At 35.3% G+C, this 19,826-nt stretch overlaps 2 protein-coding genes across 3 annotated transcripts; both read left to right on the forward strand.

Moving 5' to 3' along the window:
• The first annotated feature begins 1,159 nt into the window (after positions 1 to 1,159).
• On the forward strand, positions 1,160 to 9,183 carry LOC135107575 (uncharacterized). Its single transcript, XM_064017583.1, has 10 exons — positions 1,160 to 1,314; positions 2,290 to 2,384; positions 2,744 to 2,803; positions 3,353 to 3,493; positions 4,152 to 4,283; positions 5,001 to 5,140; positions 5,555 to 5,675; positions 6,327 to 6,467; positions 6,768 to 6,914; positions 7,497 to 9,183. Exons 2-10 carry the CDS (start codon positions 2,363 to 2,365, stop codon positions 7,790 to 7,792), a joined length of 1,200 nt encoding a protein of 399 aa, XP_063873653.1. The 5' UTR covers positions 1,160 to 1,314; positions 2,290 to 2,362; the 3' UTR covers positions 7,793 to 9,183.
• A 373-nt stretch (positions 9,184 to 9,556) lies between these two features.
• Positions 9,557 to 17,032, forward strand: LOC135107576 (sorting nexin-20-like). Of its 2 annotated transcripts, none has more exons than XM_064017584.1 (5): positions 9,557 to 10,204; positions 12,829 to 13,039; positions 13,942 to 14,078; positions 15,493 to 15,688; positions 16,144 to 17,029. In XM_064017584.1, the coding sequence occupies exons 2-5, from the start codon at positions 12,838 to 12,840 to the stop codon at positions 16,677 to 16,679; spliced, it is 1,071 nt and encodes a 356-aa protein (XP_063873654.1). In that variant the 5' UTR covers positions 9,557 to 10,204; positions 12,829 to 12,837; the 3' UTR covers positions 16,680 to 17,029. The 2 variants fall into 2 exon arrangements, with proteins under 2 accessions (XP_063873654.1, XP_063873655.1); XM_064017585.1 differs by having other exon boundaries at positions 10,201 to 10,289; positions 16,144 to 17,032.
• The last annotated feature ends 2,794 nt before the right edge of the window (positions 17,033 to 19,826 follow it).

Here is a 19,826-nt window from a genome sequence, read left to right on the forward strand (position 1 = left end):
GCAACGCTTTTAGGCGCCAATTTTCAAAAGCCTCAAAAATTATCCTGAATTGATCCTGAATTGGTCCTGAATTGATTGGTTTCATTTGATTGGTTTCAGTTTATATTTTCAAGAAATGACACTCTAAACTTGGGATATTGTTCTATATTTCTAACCCTGAAAATAAGAGAAGAGTTGATTACGATATCTCTGGAAGTAATTTGGATTTGTTTATTTTTTTTTTTACTTTTCCACCGTACTCACTCAGACACCTCCATGACTAGATTAGGCTACCTGACTGAAGACTTGTCTACTTATTTTGAGATAACATCAAATGAGGCAGCTTTTTCTTTCATTCTCCTTTTTTCTTTTCTTTTTTTTTTTTATGTGTAGCCCTTAGCTAGCTCCCTATGCATGAAAAGTCAAGGTTTCTTTTGTGAAGCGGAGATTAAATGGATCTTATTATATTGCTGTTGTTTTGTTTATTCTTAAGCCTTACTCAGTGTCCTAATCTTTCAAAAAAATAATGAATTAATAATGTGACCATAATCGATGTTTGATCTATTTATTAATTTTCACTTTTTTTACAGTTGAACTAATCCCAGTAAATGTTCACCAATAGCTGATCACCAATAAATAGCTGTCTATAAATGTTGCTCAATATTTACTCACATGCAGGGGTGACTGGCCATGGGCGATAACAGCTTTAAAAACACTCCATTGCCGCTGTTAAGGTGAGTCAGGCTCCCAAGTAAACGAGTCTGCGTGGTGCTAGATGGGAGAGAAATCCTCATTGCAAGAGTATGATAGTTAAGCATTCAGAATTACCTTATTAACAGATGGTCAAATGGTGTGCTATAAATCTCGATGGTGTCAAATTATTCTGAAATAGGTAGTACGTGAATTATCTGGCAAAGGAAAATTTTTCGTTATTGTTTATTTGTCGTGTCCAATGAAACAGCAAAACAGTAGTAGAGGTTGAGAGAGAGAGAGAGAGAGAGAGAGAGAGAGAGAGAGAGAGAGAGAGAGAGAGAGAGAGAGAGAGAGAGAGAGAGAGAGAGAATGCACATAACATATCTAGTACACAAACAGGAAAGTGAGAACGAGAGCGCGAGGAAGCCCCACTTTACTTTAATATTGTGCTATCTTATTCCAGATCTCGGTGACCAGTTAAGTTATGCATGTGGGTGGCGAGGAAGCGAGTCAGTGAGCCGCAGCACAAGTGGTGGAGGGAGTGTGAAGGTGCTGCCCAGTCGAGCCCCGAAAGTCTGTGGGCTTAGAACTCAGAGGGACTTGCCAGCACCGGCACAAGCCCTCACCATCCCCGCCAGCCAAGTGAGTTGCGTGCACATTAAGATGATGTATTATCGTGTTCATATTTGTGTGTTAGGAGTGTGCTGTTCGTAGCTAATGAAATCAATATGCATGTTTTATATGTGATTTTTTTTTTTCCCCATCTTTACCTTGAATGAATGTAAATGCTAGAATTATGTACTGTAGAACACTTAAAAAATAATGAATAGCTTATGTAGGATGTTTTATTGTTTTGATTTTAATTTTCCAGGGATCAAGACGAGTGACGTATTTTATTTATATTATATATTTTATATTATTTCATTTTGTTTTATTTATTTATCTTGTTTTATTATTTTTTTATTTTATTTATTTGTTTATTTTTTAAAGCATAAAATTGATTTAAAGTAAATCTAGACCAAGACTGAAGGAATAAAAAAAAAGAAAAATTCAGCATCTATCGTGTACATACCTCAATCTCATTTTTTTTTTTTTTTTGTATTCGCAACTTCCATAGCTACTTATGAAAAAAAAAAAAAAAGCCATGTGAGTAATGAAACACCGGAAACAGAAATTTCAAATCAGATAAAATTTGTTTGACGGCAGTTGAGTCGATATCAGTTTTATTGCGATTTAAATTTCAGAGCAAGTAAGCAGGTTACGTTCTAATCCCGCTCATCTAGACATCGGATTATGGTCGCAGGGTTCAACATGGGTCAGTATTCTTAACGCTTTAAACTCTTATAAGAACTGTTACCAGAGACGGCAGAGATGATAATCGGCTTCTCAGGATATTTATTCCTGTTTTAATGATGCAACCAAGATGTTAGTATCGCGTTCATAGGGAGTCTTGGAAGGTTAGATAAATTTACGAATAGGAATGACAGATGGATATGGGTGAGCATGTTTTATTCAAGGACTACCACGTGTAGTTCTGCAGACTTATTGCAGTTTTCCTTATGCTTTCCAATGATCTCTTTTTTTTTTTTTTTCCTTTTCTTCCCTTCAAACACCAAGGAAACTGGATGAGCAGGAGGCAGCGGTAAACTACATCGCCCTACTCTTTGCTATTCCCTTAGCCGCCGTCAACATGGTGATGTGCAAAGTGGTTCGTAAGTATCACCCGGTTACTGTGACGACGCTCTGTCCCCACATGTATACAGTAGCAAGCTAATAAATACCATGCTTCGTCAACCTTTATTGATATTTTCCTGCATTTGCCATAGTGTCTTATTGATACACAGTCTTAAAATGTTGTGCTCTTTCATCAGGATTAATTTCAAAAGCCACACATGATTAGCCGTGTTCATACATAAGAGTGTTTTTTTTTTCAATTAATGATGCAGAGTCCTTGTTAAATTATCACTAGAATCATGAAAACACACTTGAAGACTTCAGTAACGTCCAGTACAATCTGTTAAAAGTTGTCGAGATAAGACGTCCAGGCGTTTGACAGTAATCTTTCCCACAGCGGCGTGTAAGGAGGCTGATCCTCCGAAGCCTTGTGAAGATGTGGATCCTCCTCCGCAGGGTAAGCCTCCACCACGCAGCTGTCCACGCCACGCCACTGAACACATCAAGTCCCGTGTTCTGAAACGATTTGTTCTCTCGTGACTATTTTTAAAAACCACGCAATTTAAAGTCGAGTTTACATCGGTATTTTCGTAATGAAGATGCTAAATCCTTGTTAAAACATTCCTAAAATTATGGGGTATTATGGAAGTAAGCTTAGCCAAGTCATTTCCACACAGACTTTATTTCTGAGCAAAATAAAACGCTTTTTCAGATTGTGATTTACGTAATGAAGAGATTAGCAGTGAAATTAATTAGCTGAATTAATCTAAACCTAACCTAACATTCAGATGAATACGCTAATGTTATTTATTTCCATATTATCAAAATCATGAAAACACCCTCGAAAATCCTAGTAACTTAACATTAAAGCCTGTGACAAGTTCAATGTACTCGAGATAAGACTTTTTGTATTTTACAAACTAATATACCATATAGAGATTTCTTTTTCTTTTCCTTTTCTTTCTTTCTCTCTTTCTTTCTTTCTTCCTTTCTTTCTTTCTTTCAGATTGCAAGACATCGCACATCTTGGTGGTGCTGTTCATCATGTTCCTGGCAGGGATAGCCGGCGCTTGTGTGGTAGTTGGGGGCGTCCTTCTCTACAGCTGCTACACTATTATGCTCATAGATATTTGGCTCATAGTTCACGGTGAGGCTCCATGGCGTTGTATGGTCATGGTCATTGGTAGAGTAAGCTCCCGCTCTCACATTCACTGTGCTAAACGCTTTCCTAAACGATAGTGTGAAAATTCATCAGTTGCTTTTTTTAGATTTTATAAGACCGTCAGCTGATCATAGGACTTAAGATCAAGGGAAAAAGCAAAACGGTGGAAGTTAGAGTAGAAAGTTACTACACTTCTGACAAAGACTACCTACATACGAGTTAAGGTGCACAGTGAGTGACACATGTACATCACCTCACTTTATGTAACGCTGTACGCACCTGTTGTTCATGTTGATCCAACTCTCTCATGAAAAAAAAAAAAAAATGGTAAATGCACTGACATATGATAGTTTCAAGACGAGGTTGGATAGAATTATAGATGATGATAGTGTAGTGCAGGTCAACTGGCCTTTTGCATTTTTTTTTTTCATATGATATTATATTAGCAATGAAAAGTATCACCCCATTCAGTAGAGGGTTACATAGAAAAGCTGACTGTGCCCTGCTGGTGTGACGATGGTGGTGATCCGCATTCCTCATAGCAGGTTGAGTGCTTTGGGGATTCTGATGACGGTTGTTGGTGTAATCTGTTCGTGTTCTGTTGGTTTATTGGTTGCAGTGTGACGCGCTCTACTTATTGCAGGTGTGAGTGCGTTGGGGGCTCTAGTGGGGCTGATGGTGTGGAGCAGCAAGATGTCCAACGGAAGTTTCGTCAACGGGCCTAAGATCTTCGCTCTCCTCCTCATCTTTCTCAATTTCACATGGTTAATTCTAGGTGGGTGCTGAGGTTGTGAAAAGGGGTGGGTGCTTCAAGAGTTCCCTTAGCCAGGGTCGCTGCATCATTTCAGTATCTCATTAGCTCTTGTTGGTAAGATGTTTTCGTAGCTGAAAAGTTGCGCGCTTTATTCCCGCATGCGGCAATCGCCTTGTCTAACAGAGTGACGCCCTCTGAACCACATTGCCATCACCATTACCGTGCGATTTGTTTTACCGTAGCGCTGTGTGAATGCAGCTGTCTAGCGCATAATGATAGTACTCATTCATTATAAAAGTAGATAATTGTAATAATAAGAATAATAATAATAATGATAATAATAATAATAATAATAATAATATTATTATTATTATTATTATTATTATTATTATTATTATTATTATTATTATTATTATTATTGATAAATAGATAAAAATTCATTATGCTACACAATTTTATGGTGAATTTACATCATGTACTAATTAGTCGCACAGTATTTTTTCCCAACAAAATAGGGAATATCTTTTATGAGTTCTCGGAAATAGCGTTTGAAGAGTAGCATTACAACTATTAATTTAAGTTGCAGTAATAGTGGTTATATTAGTACATTAGTAGTAGTAGTAGTAGTAGTAGTAGTAGCAGTAGTAGTAATAGAATTTGAGTGGTAGTAGTAGTAGCAGCAACACTAACAACAGAAGCAGCATCAGCAGTATCTAATCAAGCCACCACCGGCTACAGGCAACGCGTTCATCATCGGCGCTTACTTGACGTGCGGCACCGTCACCTTCCTGGGCACCATATCCTGCAGCTCGAGCTTCTTGCACTTCACCCTCGTCATCATCATCATCTTCGACATCGCCTACATTACCTTCTTCGTGGTGAGTGCTGGCGCTCATCCACTCACATGACATAAAACAAACTAACAACAACGGGAATTGCTGTGACACTTACACAAACCACTATTATCAGGCAGTTATCCGATGAATTATTAATTCTTAAATATTTCATACTGTATGATTTATAACAATGACAGCGTTGTGTACATCATATCCGAACACATAACTGGGTCAGTAAACGAGACAGAAATATACAGACCTTTATTGTGATTAGTGTCAGGTAGAACACAAACTTTGATGACCTCAACCAACTTCTCTACAACACACTCACTAAACAGGATGATCCGCTTAATTACATAAATCAAATAAGGCATGAAATTGATCAACTATTAATCATTTATGAGGTAAATTATAATTGTATTGTATTGTATTGCTAATAATTCCCACATCTTTCAGCTGCTGTGCATCGCTTGCAGCAGCGACAACGGAGTGCAGGGCTGGACTCACCCTGCCCTGGGAGAGTCTGGCTGCTGTGCCCGCCCCTCCTGCTTCTCTTCCTTCTACTGCGTCGGTAAAAGTCAGTACTATCTTCTATTCATCCCAGCCTCCCCTCACCCCCTTCACTTTTCTGTAGTCATGGTTAGATGTCCTACACCCTGCCATACTCACCACTTCCACTGTGTTTTTTTTTTTTTTTTTTTTTTATTCATCTGTTTAGAATCATATATTTGTTAAGTTTTGTAAGAAAATTTAGGAATTATCAATAAACCAGAGGATGCAACATACCAAACGTAGCAGGAAAGAGTGTGGTATGTCAACGGCCTTGACCAAGTCATATTTTTAAGAAGGAAAAACAAGCAAGGCCTCTCAGGATTGATAGTTACACTCTTGTGAAATGACGCATGGAATTAGTGGCCACCATTTATAATGACTCATGTACTGAAACACTGAGAACATTGCGTAGAGTTAGTCATAAGAATTCCTAAATATTCATACATATATTAGAAAGCGGGCGGAGAATTAACTTGTCTATCTAAAATCATCACTAAAGCAAAAGAGAATCTTCAGTCATGTCAGCCCTGTTTCCACGTAACTATCTCATCGTCAGCAACCACGGCGCTACTCAAGCAAACAGTAAATTTACAGGTTCAGCTGATACTCAGGTGTTTCTGAGAAGAACGTTGTGGGTGTAGTTGGGAGAGACTCAACAAAAGGTTATCCTTTTCAGCACCAAGCTGGCAGGAGTGGATTATCATCATTGCCCTGATCTGCTACACCCTCCTGGCAGTGACCGCCATTGCCCTGGGCTCCGCCTTTATCAATATCTGTGATCCTGATCTGTGGGTTCCCTACTGGCTTATCGTGCACGGTGAGTTGTTGGTATTCCTTGGTGTTTGGTTGCATCGGCATTTCTACATTCACTCTCATTCGTTGAATAACTTTTTCCTTTGCGAAGTGTAGCCATGGAACATTCGAAAGAGAAGCAACAAACGGCTTTATTTAGGAATACTTTATTAACATAAACATTAGTTACATTCCATACGTTTGAGGACGTTCTCGTCCAAGTCCTTTGGATGGCCTTGTTGAGGCAGTGAGGGAGTGATCTCTTTATCTTTATCTTGTGAATACAACTTCGCACAGTCCTTGATGTCTCGTGTTTGGTGCGCAGGTGCGGTGACGCTGGTGATATTCTGCTCTGTGCTGTGCTGTCTGGTATACCCGGGGTGGGTGACGATCTCTTGGGACCGCACCCAGTTCGCCGCCTTCCTGCCCGTGCTCATTTTTGGGCTTTTCCAGCTGATCTGGCTCACTTTCGGTGAGTTGCTCTGTGTCGTTACTTGTTATGTAGAATAATACTAATTTACTTCTTAAGATTATTCACCCTAATTATTAAAAATCAACACCATGGAATCATATTGTATGCATTTGTTAGAAATTTTAAATTTATTGAATTTTCCTATACACTTTTCACGGACTTTGGTATATCAGTGTATATAGTCAGAATAATTTCAACATTCTCTTTCGCATTTTTTTATTTGTTTATTTTTTATTGTTTTATTTTATTTATTTATTATTTACTTATTCACTTATTTATTTATTTATTTATTTTATTTATTTAGTTATTTAGTTATTTTTATTTATTTATTTTTTTCTTCTGGTGGGGTGGGAGGTGGGGGAGATACGCGTCACCTTCCAAAGCCCTCCTTATTTTGAGACTGGATTAATTTAAGCACAGAAATGATAAGTGAATATAGGTATGCATGCTTTATACATGGACTGCCTCTTGTTAGCCTGGTAGCTTCCCCCAGCTCCCCTCACGCTCTTATGCGCTCATGTTGTTTTTACTATCATTATTTTTTTCTTGTGTGTGTGTGTGTGTGTGTGTGTGTGCGTGCAGGCAACGTGCGGGCCGCGGAATACAGAATCAACAGCTGTCCTGTGGGGGATATCTGCAACGATGGCCTACACGTCTTCACCCTCGTGTTGATTTTCTTACTGGACCTGCCGTTCCTCGTTATCATCTACGTCGGCATCGTATTGTTCATCTTGATGACTCTGCTGATAATTTTCAAGAGTTGCTACGATTGTTGCCATAAAGTTGACCAGGACACTGCTGAACCTGACGAAGAGAAGGCAGAACGCTCCAGCTCCAGCTCCAGCTCCACCTCCAGTGATTCCAGCGACTCAGAATAATGATCAGTTCTTCAATCCTCTCAAAGTCTTGACCAGAAGCCCATTCTGACCACTTTGGTATTAGCAGTAGTAATGGTGGTGGTGCTAGTTAGTAGTAATATTAGTAGTAGTAGTAGTAGTAGTAGTAGTAGTAGTAGTACATCTACAGTCACTTCCGCTATGTTTTTCGCTTTCCCTCAAACTTAAGTCCTCTGATCTGCTGACAGTATGTTCACAGAAGCTGGCTATTAATAAAACAGTCTTAACATATCAAAAGACATACCACTGTGAGGTCACAAAACAAAATGGAAAACTGTTATAATTGTAGGTGGCTACTTTTGATCAAGACTGTACTTACTGCATGAAAGGTGATAACATTTCGTTCTTCAGTCACTGCAGAACAGAGCGCTAATCCACAAAATGGCTGGATGGAGCACTGTGCCTATTACGGATCGCACCTATCCACGAATTGTTATTAATTTTTATCCCCTTTAGCGGCACCAGAATTTTATGTTATATACCAAGGGAGAGTGTATGTTGTCATTGTTATTTTTTGTTATTATTATCAAAAGTTTTCAATTAGAATTTTATGAAACACTGACTGTAAAGACCAAGAAAGAATTATTTATATTTTGAGGCGGATCCAAATACTTATGTAGATCCAGAAATTATTATTGATTCTTTTTGTTTTTGTTTTGCTTCCTTTTCTTTTTTTCTTTTCTTTTTTTCTTTCCTTTCCTTTCCTTTCCTTTCCTTTCCTTTCCTTTCCTTTCCTTTCTTTATTCACTTATTTGTTTGTTTTGCTTATTTATTTATTTATCAGTCTATTTATTTACTTACTTATTTATTTATTTATTTATTTTATTTATTTATTATTATTATTTATTTTCTATTTTTTATGTATTAATCCCCACTAGATTTCCCATTAGTGTTCCTCCCTGATTAGTATCAAGGGGTGAGGGAGCCATGTGCTCATTGTATGCCTTGAGTTATCAGTATTACTGCATCTTTATATATAGATAGAATTGCTGGTACTTACATTCTTCTTCTTCTTCTCCTTCTTCTTCTTCTTCTTCTTCTGATGTCGTTACTATTATTATTATTATTGTCAGTATTGTCATTATTATTATTATTATTGTTATTATTATTATTATTATTATTATTATTATTATTATTATTATTATTATTATTATTATTATTATTATTATTATTATCAGCATCAGCATCATCACAATTCTTAATCAGATTTGTACAAACTTGATTCGCTAAGGATAAATTAAATAATGGGAGATGCTCATCTCCCAAACTTACACGAGCGAGGCCTTCTCATCATGCTCTCTCTCTCTCTCTCTCTCTCTCTCTCTCTCTCTCTCTCTCTCTCTCTCTCTCTCTCTCTCTCTCTCTCTCTCTCTCTCATTTAAACGTTGGATAATAATGTACTAGTAACCTGCGAATAGCCAGGCATTTTCACAGTCAATATCATAATAGCTACTGTCGGCTCTTCGTAGCTGTTTTCAAAGACAAATATACTAGCTATGTATATGTAGTATATGAGCACAAGAAATGATACATCACCGCACATAAGGGAAGAGAAGATGTCCGTATAAATGACAAAATCAAATAAAATCAAGTGAAAAGTCTGTGAGAGTGTTATTCTCTAAATGTTTTCAAAGAAATAATTGTACGCGAGCATAATATGTGTTATTTCAGCTGATGTTAATGGCTCATAGTTTAAGTTATTAGGGATTTTTCGGAGTGTTTTTATGACTTTTGAGATAGTTTAGGAAGGACTTTTTACCATCACAGGATAACACCCATGAGTGGTCATCTCTCTGACCTTTGAAAATTGTGTTAACAAGCTCATTACAGGTTTTCAGGGGTGTTTTCATGTTTCTGGTGAAATTATATTTAAAAGAATACACCATTAACAAGAAAAATACTTTTAAGAACCCGAGTAATCATTTCTGTGACATTCAGAAAGAGTTCCGAAACCAAAGCGTTTAAATGTACTGTAACTACATACGGGTCTTACATATTATAAAAATGATCATCGAATCAACAACCAAACATTACATTGAAAATATGTAAATAAACAAACAAACAAATAAATGAGATCATTTGAAGTGAAGAGCAAAAATTACAGCAAAATATGTGAAAATCTACGATAATATGATGCTAAGAGTTATAAGGATGGCAATATAGGAAAAGATCATAAGACTATACGGAGGCTGTGAAAGGCCAAATGACTTACAAAAGGCAGGAACAGAAGTGTGGAGGGTAGGGGAATAGGGAGATAGCAAAATGTAGCATCTCGCGCGCACTTGATTCTGTAAGAGCTCCCCCACCAAAGCTCACTGTTCAGCTGGAAAGGGGCGTCGCTGGAACAGGCGAGGCAGCAGACGACTTCCCGCTCCTCTTTAGTAAACATCACAGGTGGGTGTTCTAGTTTTCCCCCACTAGAGTATTGAGTTTCAGCTTTTTCCACTTCGTTCCTTCCTTCCTACTCTTCACCTCCTCAGTCTGTATTGCTGCTGTATCTCATCTGCATGTGCTTTGGTGATCTCGAGTAGTTACGGGGTAGATATTGGCTCTTAGATGTGTTAGGGTTAGTGAATTTGGAATTTCCTGCACTTTTTTCTTTATTGTAAACTATTATCAGGAATATATATTTATTTATTTATTTATTTATTTATTTATATTTTTTAACATTCAGTGGAAGTTGTTAGGGTCTTCAAGGGTGTTTTGATTGTAGTGGTAAGTTAAAGATACTGCGCTATCTGTGGGGAAAATAGTGATGGAAACCTGACGATCTTCACCGCTTTTAAACTAATACTTACGAGAAAATAAAGCTATTATCCTTAACATAAATTGACTCCGTGAGTAATGTATGACTTGCTATTGTATCTAATATAATTATGATAATATAGTAGGTACATTAAGCGTGTGAAATTTTATATATATATATATATATATATATATATATATATATATATATATATATATATATATATATATATATATATATATATATATATAATAATTTTGTTTTGTTGGAGCCTGAATGTGTTCATTATGGTGTGTGGACATCTAATAATGCATACCAATACAATAATCAAAGTGATGCACTGTATAGTAGTTATAGCTTCACACATGTTACAGTGTGTCATGGCTGAGAAGCAATCAGTGATGGGCATCATTTTATAGAATTGTCAGAGACTCTTCTTATATATTGATCATTGAAAATTATCCCGTGTTAGGGATATGTTGATTCTTTGTTGATGATAATGGTATGAATACATGTATCATCGTTGTAAGAAAAATCCCACTGATGTTTCTATTATTATTATTATTATTATTATTATTATTATTATTATTATTATTATTGTTATTATTATCAGTGGGGCTCTGGCTGATGTAATACAAAAAAATAACTGGAGCAAAAAAGTCCATTTGCATTTCATGCCTTAAATCATATTTTTATGTAAAGCTGTAATTTGGATATTTTGATGTTATACAGATTCCTTTTATAGTGACCAACAGAAAAGTTATGCTGTGTCATGGTTTTTTATCATTTTTATTTATTTTTTCATTTATTTATTTATTTTATTTATTATTTTTCTTTTTTACATATTCTAAGGAAAAGTCCCTAGTGATATCAATATGACATTACGTACAGTGACTGAATAGCTAAGGTGATACTTATACCAATACAAAAGTATCAATTGTTTTTTATTGCTGATATACATCATGATACTGTCCATAGTGACAATTTTTTGCAAACTTCTCACTGTTCTATTATTTAGAGCTGTAATGTAATGCTCATCTTTGGACCTTCATGGAAACACTTGAAAAATTTATTTGAAGGTGGGATAAATTAATTGAGAATTTTGGTGGGGATCAGACCTGTCAGGACAGTTATAAAGTTGTGAGTCTGACACCTTGACACCTTAACAGTTAGGCCTTAAGTGATCACCAAAGTCTGAGTGATTTTTTTTACCAACATTGATTCTCCAAGCACTACAATAACTATCCCTTTCACAGCATGATGCAAACACTGAAAATTTTATCTAAAGGCAAGATAAATCTTGTTAAGCCACAGAGTCACACAAGGACAATAGAATTTCTAGCAAGGTTACAACCATGGCTTACATCCCATACTTATTCAATGCTAAATGGAGAGGAACTATGGGTTATGATTTTTACTCTCTAAAATTTGTTTCAAAACATGAGGCATTTGATTGGATTTGGTAGTTTATAGAATAAGAATTCTATAAACTATTTGGTAGTTTATAGAATAAGAATCATCCCATGACCTGATATGGACACAACTAGAGGGTGACCAAAGACATACAACCTGAAATCAAAAGTGATAAAATAATCCCCCCAAGATAGGTAGTTAAGACATGTAGCACTGCTCAGGTGTGAAGAAATGCTGTCCCACTCACCAAAAAAACACTTGTAAATAAACTAAGACTAAACTTACAACCTTTCAATTGCAAGCTGAGAATTGTACCATGGAGCTGTCTTATCTCCATAGACACATAGGCTAAAATTATGTTTGAGAATGAAGTAGTGCCACAGCCAGAATTATTAAAGAATGGTTGCATGAGCTTTGCATTGAGAGGGAGGGTCCCCTGAAGGATAGGACACACTGCTGTAGGATTCAGAATTGGTTGTAGGAGCTTTAGAGATAATTCTCTATTAAAATCTGCATTTAAAACTTACTCAGTAAATTTTAATTTTTTTAGTACCTAGTTTTTTGAACATGTGTTTTACTTTACTTTTGTTTTTCATGTCTCTTGCAATGCATGAGACAAAGTTATGATGCAAAGGTGTTGCTAGATCTGCACAATAGTATTTTCACATTAGATTTTAAAGTGCATGACATTTTGTATGATTAATGTAAATATAATCATAAACTTGGCATGATCTGCTTAATTAGGGAAATATTGTAGAATCAGTTTTAGGTAATTTTTGTAGTATTTTAATATAATCATCTGATTAGTAATTGTAGTAAGAATTTTTCTCAGTGTTCCTAAGACTGTAATACTTTGCAGTGTGGCATTATGGATACAGATGATGATATCAGTGCATTGGAAGAAGAGGAGGAGGAGGTTGCACTTTTGTCTCATTCCACTCTTTCCTGTGAACTAAAGCTCTCACCTCCAGAGCCGACTGTCTCCTCCCCTTGCAACTCAGAACTCTCTTGCCCTCACACTCAAAGCTTGAACACTTCTCTAGAAGAATTTGTTTCCTGCGATAGTGAAGGTAAACCAACCCTTTGCTTTAACTTGTGATTTTGCACCAAAAAATCTTTTTGTTGCCAGTCTTCTGTTTTCATACAGTACTATTACTGTGGATTATGTTTTTCAAATTGAAGTGTGCATTGTGTTATGTTTTTCACCCACAGCTAAAGTTGCTTTCTTGTATTTCCCTCTGGTCTGTGCCCCATTGAACATTATGTCTATGATTTGTTCTGCTCCATTAATGAAAATAACATACACTCCATTTTTTTATCTGTTTCTAATCACATTTTCCAAATGTCAAAAATACACATTGTATTCTGCAGAAAGCATTAAGGACATGATAATTCTGACTGCTATAGCTTCTTCTCAAGTTTAGTGAAATAGTCTAGTGGAAATTTACTGTGTAATTTAGAAAAACACCATTGATAAGCACAATGGGTGATGATGTAGTCAGAGCCTTTCAGAGACTAATTTTGGTTTTACTCAGTATATTCATGTGAGATAACTTAAAATATGTCATAGTGCTGTTCGCAGTCAGAGGGTCAAGTCATTACCTGTGTAATCTTGTGTAGATTTTCATTGCTATGAAAATATTCACATTATATGTAGTTTATGGATTTTGCTGTACTGCATAATTTATTTTGTTCAACATGTCCGCAATAATTCCTTAAGAGTCCCAAGTAAATATAATCACATAGCTGTGTAATGCTAGTACATTGTACAATATTATAGAAGTATGTAATAGTATTGTTGACAGTTAGTGGTTGATATATAAGTTATAACCTTTAATACACAGAAGGTACATACTCGTATGCAGAACTATTGTTCAGTTTTCATTCTCTTTAGGCATCTTTTTTTTTTTTTTTTATCATCATCATCATCATCATCTCTATGATTGGGACTAGTTGATATAAATCCCCCAAGATGATGATGCACCCTCACCAACCCCACACTCCACGAGGCCTCGCTCCTTCTCAGCCAGTCGGAAGGAGAGCAAGACGGTGGTCAGGTACATGATACGCTCTGCTCGCACTCACCTGACCAAAGAAGAAAAATTTGTGGTAAGATTGATTTCTTTAGGATTACATGGCATACATGGCATTGTGCACATAGACACAACATCCACTTTTGGATTGAAAATGAGGATAGAGAAAGTAGGAGGGAACAGAAAAGGGGCTACTGCCGGATTGAAAATGAGGACAGAGAAAGTAGGAGGGAACAGAAAAGGGGCTACTGCCGGATTGAAAATGAGGACAGAGAAAGTAGGAGGGAACAGAAAAGGGGCTACTGCCAGTTGCCTCAGATGCCTGTGTTTTAGTGAGGAAAAGATGAGGAGGTTTAGTGGAGGAGAGTTGATGTTCTACGAATTGAAAATTACATCATAGACTGCGAATACTGGAAAAGTTAATAAAGAAGTAGTTGAGGGGGATGTCAAGACACTTAGGGTCAATACTAGAAGAGCAGTCTGACCTGGGGACATTTGTGGTCCCCCTCCCCAGATTGGGACTCCAAGGCTGGTGTAGGAGTTGCCATAATAATTTTTTTTATTTTGAGTGATAGCTGTGCATATAGTTTTGTGTGAAGTAAGAGAGTTCTCTTTAGAGGGCAGGCTGTGATTGCCCCCTTATGTTGTGAGACGTAAAGGTCACCGCTGGGTTTAATGATAGGTTCACTGAATGACCTGCTTCCATGATGCTCATGATCTGCACAATAGTCTCAGATGAATACTCTTTTGTTTTAGCCATATTAGCAATCAGAATGAATTATCACAAGAGGTTATTGCATAATAACACATCAGGATATGGAAAAAGTCGCTGTAAGTTACTGCCCTCCAGTATGTCCCAAAGCACACTGAGGGGAGGCTATGAGTCAGTGGAGCAAAGCTGAGGGATGGGGTGACTTCATGGCAGGGTCTGATACTTTTGGTTAGAATGGTTCATTCCCAAGAGTACCATGCTTATTTTTTTATTTTATTTATTTATTTATTTTTTTGCCTTAAGTATTAGACCCCTAAGCCGGGTGGTCCAATACTTATGACTAGTACTGTATATCTACTATGAGGTAAAAACTTAGATATTGAACTTTTTTAACTTTTTGTTAAGGTCCTAATCTAGAAAAAATAAAATGAATTTTGCAGTTAAAGAATTTCTCTCAAGACTTTGGAATTTTAAATCATGAAATGTAGAAGTAAAATATGTATATAGAAAGTTTATATGACTCAGTAAAGTATAGTTTTCTTTCTTTCTGTACTTTGTTTAGAAATGAAATATTTTTAAAGTTAAATATTATTGTCTTCTCACCACTCTTATGAACTCAAAACATATCCACAATGTGTCTCCTTTAAAGTAAAAGTTTTGAAATTGAAAATGTTTTAACTTTTTGGTTAAGGACAAAGCACTGAAATCTTTTTTTGTGAACTTAAAGAGGGAGTACGGTCTGCATACACAAACATACATAATGCTCCTTTGTGTGCAGGTTTACACAGTTGAGGTGCAGAGGTTTGTACAGTGTCCTGATGGGGAGAACCAAATGCTGTACAAACCAGTGCCCAAGTGCTGTGCATCCTTCACACGTAGATACTCAGAGTTCCTTGCTGTCTACTCTGCCTTGATGGAGTCACACCGCTCACTGATGGAGGAGTTTGAAGGCTTCCCTAAAAAAGTTCTCATTGGTAAGTATTTTTTATTGGCTTCTTATCCTGAAGAACCTTTAAATATAAACTATTGCTCTCATGGTTACTGTCTTGAATCTTTAGAATTTTTCACCGTTTGGCTGAGACTACAACATCACAGACTACATTGTCTTTGTTGTGTGTCTCACCCTAATCATTAACTTACAGTAGCCTTACCTCAGAAGTTGTGCTCATTTATCATGTCCTTTACTAATGTTCATGTTTTTTTTTTTTTTTTTTTATGCATTTGAATGAGAGGATGCTGTTTTATGAGTATGTTTCTTATTCAGGATATAGACATACATTGTTTTGGTAAAATGAAAAAAAAATCTTGTTTTTGATTGCTTCCTTATTATTAGTACATTCATCTGGGTGTACTTATGATAGGAGTGTATGCTTTTAATTATTGATCAAAAATCATCATAAAGCTCTTGCTAATCACATTGATATTGCAGGCAACTTTAGTAAAGAGGTGATCACTGAACGCTGCAAAGGCTTGGCACGTTTCATGAACTTCGTCCAGGAAGAAGGTGTTCTATGCAGAACGGCTGTGTTCTCAAAATTCCTATACCACCCTGAGATCATAGCAAGCAATAACCATCTTCTTCACTCACAGTTTGAAGAGGCTGAGCCTATCTTAGAAAACACATATGTTTTACTTAATAACTTGCAGTGGGACACAGGACTCATGCTTCGTATTCTGTGTCAGCTCATTGTATGTCTTTATGCTCTTAGTAATTATGAGAGGTGTTATTTGTTTGCTAAACATGCCTTGAAAAAGTTCCAGTTACCAATCAATAGAAATGTTTGCAAAGAACTTTACCTCCCATTGCTGGTGTTTTGTGACAACTTGTGGAGGATTCTCGGGAAGGATAGAAATGCAATCAGGAAAAAAATTGACATTTTAAACAAGCAAAAGGCACAAGAGGATGTGGTGCCCAATCTCCTAGACCTCCTAAGGGATGAAATTGCTATACGAACGCTTCATTAAGGAGGACTATTTAATAGAACTGTATTTTGGCAGCCATAACCAAAACTTAGATCTATTTGTTGTGTATTTGGTAGATAAGTACTCATTTTTTAGGTACTGTGTGTGCAGCTTATGCTGCAGACATCTTCAAGAAAGCTTACATGGCATGAGTGCTGGATTCAGGCTGGTTATTTTATTAAAAAAAAAGGTTGGTTTTGGCTCATGTGAATTTTACCAAACCAGAGCTTACTACTTTCATCAAATACAAATATAGAAATATAATTTTGGAATAGAACAGTAGATTATTCAAATTCACTACCAGAGGAAGTGGTGTGTGCAAAAAAAGAAAGAAAGAGAAAAAAAATAAAAAATATATATATATATATATATATATATATATATATATATATATATATATATATATATATATATATATATATATATATATATATATATATATATATATATATATTAGAAGAAAATGGAACATACTGAGTTTGACTCAGTCCTGTAAAATGAAATGCAAGTTAATTAATATGAATAAGTAAAGAAATATAACAGTATAACATTTATAGTACTGTAGCATATTTTACAAATTATTTTTCATGAGCTTTATCATGTCCGAGGATCTGAAAAATATTAAACTAAAAGAAAGGAAAAACATATTAGGGCCAGGGCAAAGTAGAGCAAAGGAAGCAATGAAAATCTTGTAGTTTTTTTTTTTTTCCTCCCTAAATATGAAGTGGATTCATGAAAAGGATGAAGTAAAATAAGAAAGCAACAAAACATTTCATAGAGGATATTAAAGGCACTGGTGGCTTTTATTGTAAGAACATATAGATAAGTGGAGGGCTCTTATTAATTCTAGTTAAAACAGACATGGATTTTGTATTTATGATATCTCAGGAGCAACAGTGTTTATGAAAGACTGCCCAGCATACCACCCATAAAGGAAGATTTAAAGTTCTGTGCTTCAGTGACTGATGCCTTCAGTCATAATGAAAACATTTGTTTATCAGCAGGTCTCAGAATCCTCCATGTTTGCATCAGTGGGACCAATACTGTGCCAGTCATCACTCATACAGTTAACAGATGTAAACTACGTTTTCCATTAAAATGGAGTGGCAATAACAAAAACTGTGACTTATATATGGGGGGATTTATGATATGTACATGATGTTGACTGCCAGTGAAGTGAGAGATGTGTAACATATATACTCATATATATACACGGCTTCCATTGAAAGTAAGAATACAAGTATATAGAAGCCCTCCAGCTTGGTGACTAATAAATGTAAAACAGTAAAAAAAATAAAGTACCTAATAGGGAAGGACTTATTGAGATTGGAGCAAATCTAGCTGATTATGATGTGCAATGCTTAATACTGATGGTCAATCTGTAGCAAGTCTAGCTGATTATGATGTGCAATGCTTAACACTGATGCTCAATCTGTAGTACATAATAGGACACAAAATTTTGCTTGCAGTCACTCTGTAGAATTCTAATTATATTAAATTTTAGTTAGGACTTGACAAAAATGGACAATTCATCATCATAAGTAGAGATGAGATATTTAAGAATTCACCAATATTGAACAAAAAGTGCCAAGCTGGAGGGTTCGATATATATATATATATATACCTTTTAATCTTCAGTTTCCATGAAGTATGAATTAACAGTAATTTCATTTTAAAGTTAGAATATAACAGTGATTTAAAAGATAGAACCATCTTATACCATGCAAGATTACAGTTTGGTTCCTGTACATTTTACAGCTGTGCTTTTTTCATTGAAACATTGAGAAGAATACATGACTCTTAAATTATTAAAAATGAATCAGTAGTTGAAATAAGTTTATAAAAATGAATCAGTTGTTGAAATTAGCATTTGGAAACAATGACATGGTGACTGTTGTCACTGGAAGTATCTTATATCTTCACATAGATTTTACTCACAAATAAGTATAACCTAACAAGATACATAAAGGATACAAGCTAAAGTAGATTGCATGGCTGTGCACATTCCCTCATCAATGCAATGTATGGCACTGAGATAATAGGTAATTTGAAGTAAACCCTTAATGTAACAAATTATTAAAAGTTATAGTAAGATCTTTTGATGAATTCAGGCTGTTATAATATAAGGGGAGTCATTTGATATATATATATATATATATATATATATATATATATATATATATATATATAAAGTGATCACTTGTTTTACTGACTTTCTGCTGCATGCAGGAAAAGTTCATCTGATGCATGCAATGGATGTTTGGTAACTTCTGAGGGTTATTTTTGCCTCATAGAACAAAGAATTCTTTAAATGTGAGACTTACTGTATCAGATATTTGATATTTTGAGAGTTTACTTCCTTGATCATAAATCAGTTGCCCAAAACTGACCTGAAAGTCAAAGTTTGTTTCCATTTGTCTGATATTTATTTTATTTTATTCTATTATATATATATATATATATATATATATATATATATATATATATATATATATATATATATATATATATATATATATATATATATATATATATATATATATATTTTTTTTTTTTTTTTTTTTTTTTTAATTAATTAATTAATTAATTTATTTATTTATTTTATTTATTCATTTATTTATTTATTTACTTTATTTATTTTTTATTTATTTATTTATTTTTTGCCTGTGCAACCTTTGAATATTTTTATATGCAAAATAAATTGCAAGACCGTGAATCTTCAAACACCAATACTATGTAATGTCCTGGTGCATCCGCTCACCCACAGCCTTCACTGCTCACCACCCTTCCTTCATTCCTGTCAGTGCTAGAGCAGGATGCAACTTATTATGGAATGTGCTGTACTATGCTGCCTCAGAGTTGTTGTATTAGTTAATAACTGAGGATAGGAAACATGAAGCTGACTATTATGACCCATTATATTTTTAGAGCGATCTCTTTGTGCATGTATAGCACACCAAAAGCAATGAGGAGCTGTGCTTCTTAGTGGAATCTTGAAATACTGTAATACAAGGCAATGCTTGTAATCTCAGTTCCAGACAAAGAAACTTTACCAGTCTTATTGGAATCTCATCTGTAACTGTTAGCTTAAAAATGTTCTGTTGTCTTTACAGCTTTAATTGTCCATCTAGTCTTTTTTTTTTTTTTTAA

The sequence above is a fragment of the Scylla paramamosain genome, chromosome 15 (assembly GCF_035594125.1).
Source record: "Scylla paramamosain isolate STU-SP2022 chromosome 15, ASM3559412v1, whole genome shotgun sequence".
Classification (NCBI taxonomy): Eukaryota; Metazoa; Arthropoda; class Malacostraca; order Decapoda; family Portunidae; genus Scylla; species Scylla paramamosain.

What these genes read in the sequence shown, in the direction of transcription:
- LOC135107576 (XM_064017584.1), top strand. Translation starts at nt 12,838, where the DNA reads ATGGATACAGATGATGATATCAGTGCATTGGAAGAAGAGGAGGAGGAG. An exon ending in CCAAAGAAGAAAAATTTGTG is followed by an intron (nt 14,079 to 15,492) that starts GTAAGATTGATT and finishes CTTTGTGTGCAG; the next exon opens with GTTTACACAGTTGAGGTGCA. An exon ending in CCCTAAAAAAGTTCTCATTG is followed by an intron (nt 15,689 to 16,143) that starts GTAAGTATTTTT and finishes TTGATATTGCAG; the next exon opens with GCAACTTTAGTAAAGAGGTG.
- LOC135107575 (XM_064017583.1), top strand. Translation starts at nt 2,363, where the DNA reads ATGGTGATGTGCAAAGTGGTTC. An exon ending in TATTTGGCTCATAGTTCACG is followed by an intron (nt 3,494 to 4,151) that starts GTGAGGCTCCAT and finishes TACTTATTGCAG; the next exon opens with GTGTGAGTGCGTTGGGGGCT. An exon ending in CTTCTACTGCGTCGGTAAAA is followed by an intron (nt 5,676 to 6,326) that starts GTCAGTACTATC and finishes TATCCTTTTCAG; the next exon opens with CACCAAGCTGGCAGGAGTGG.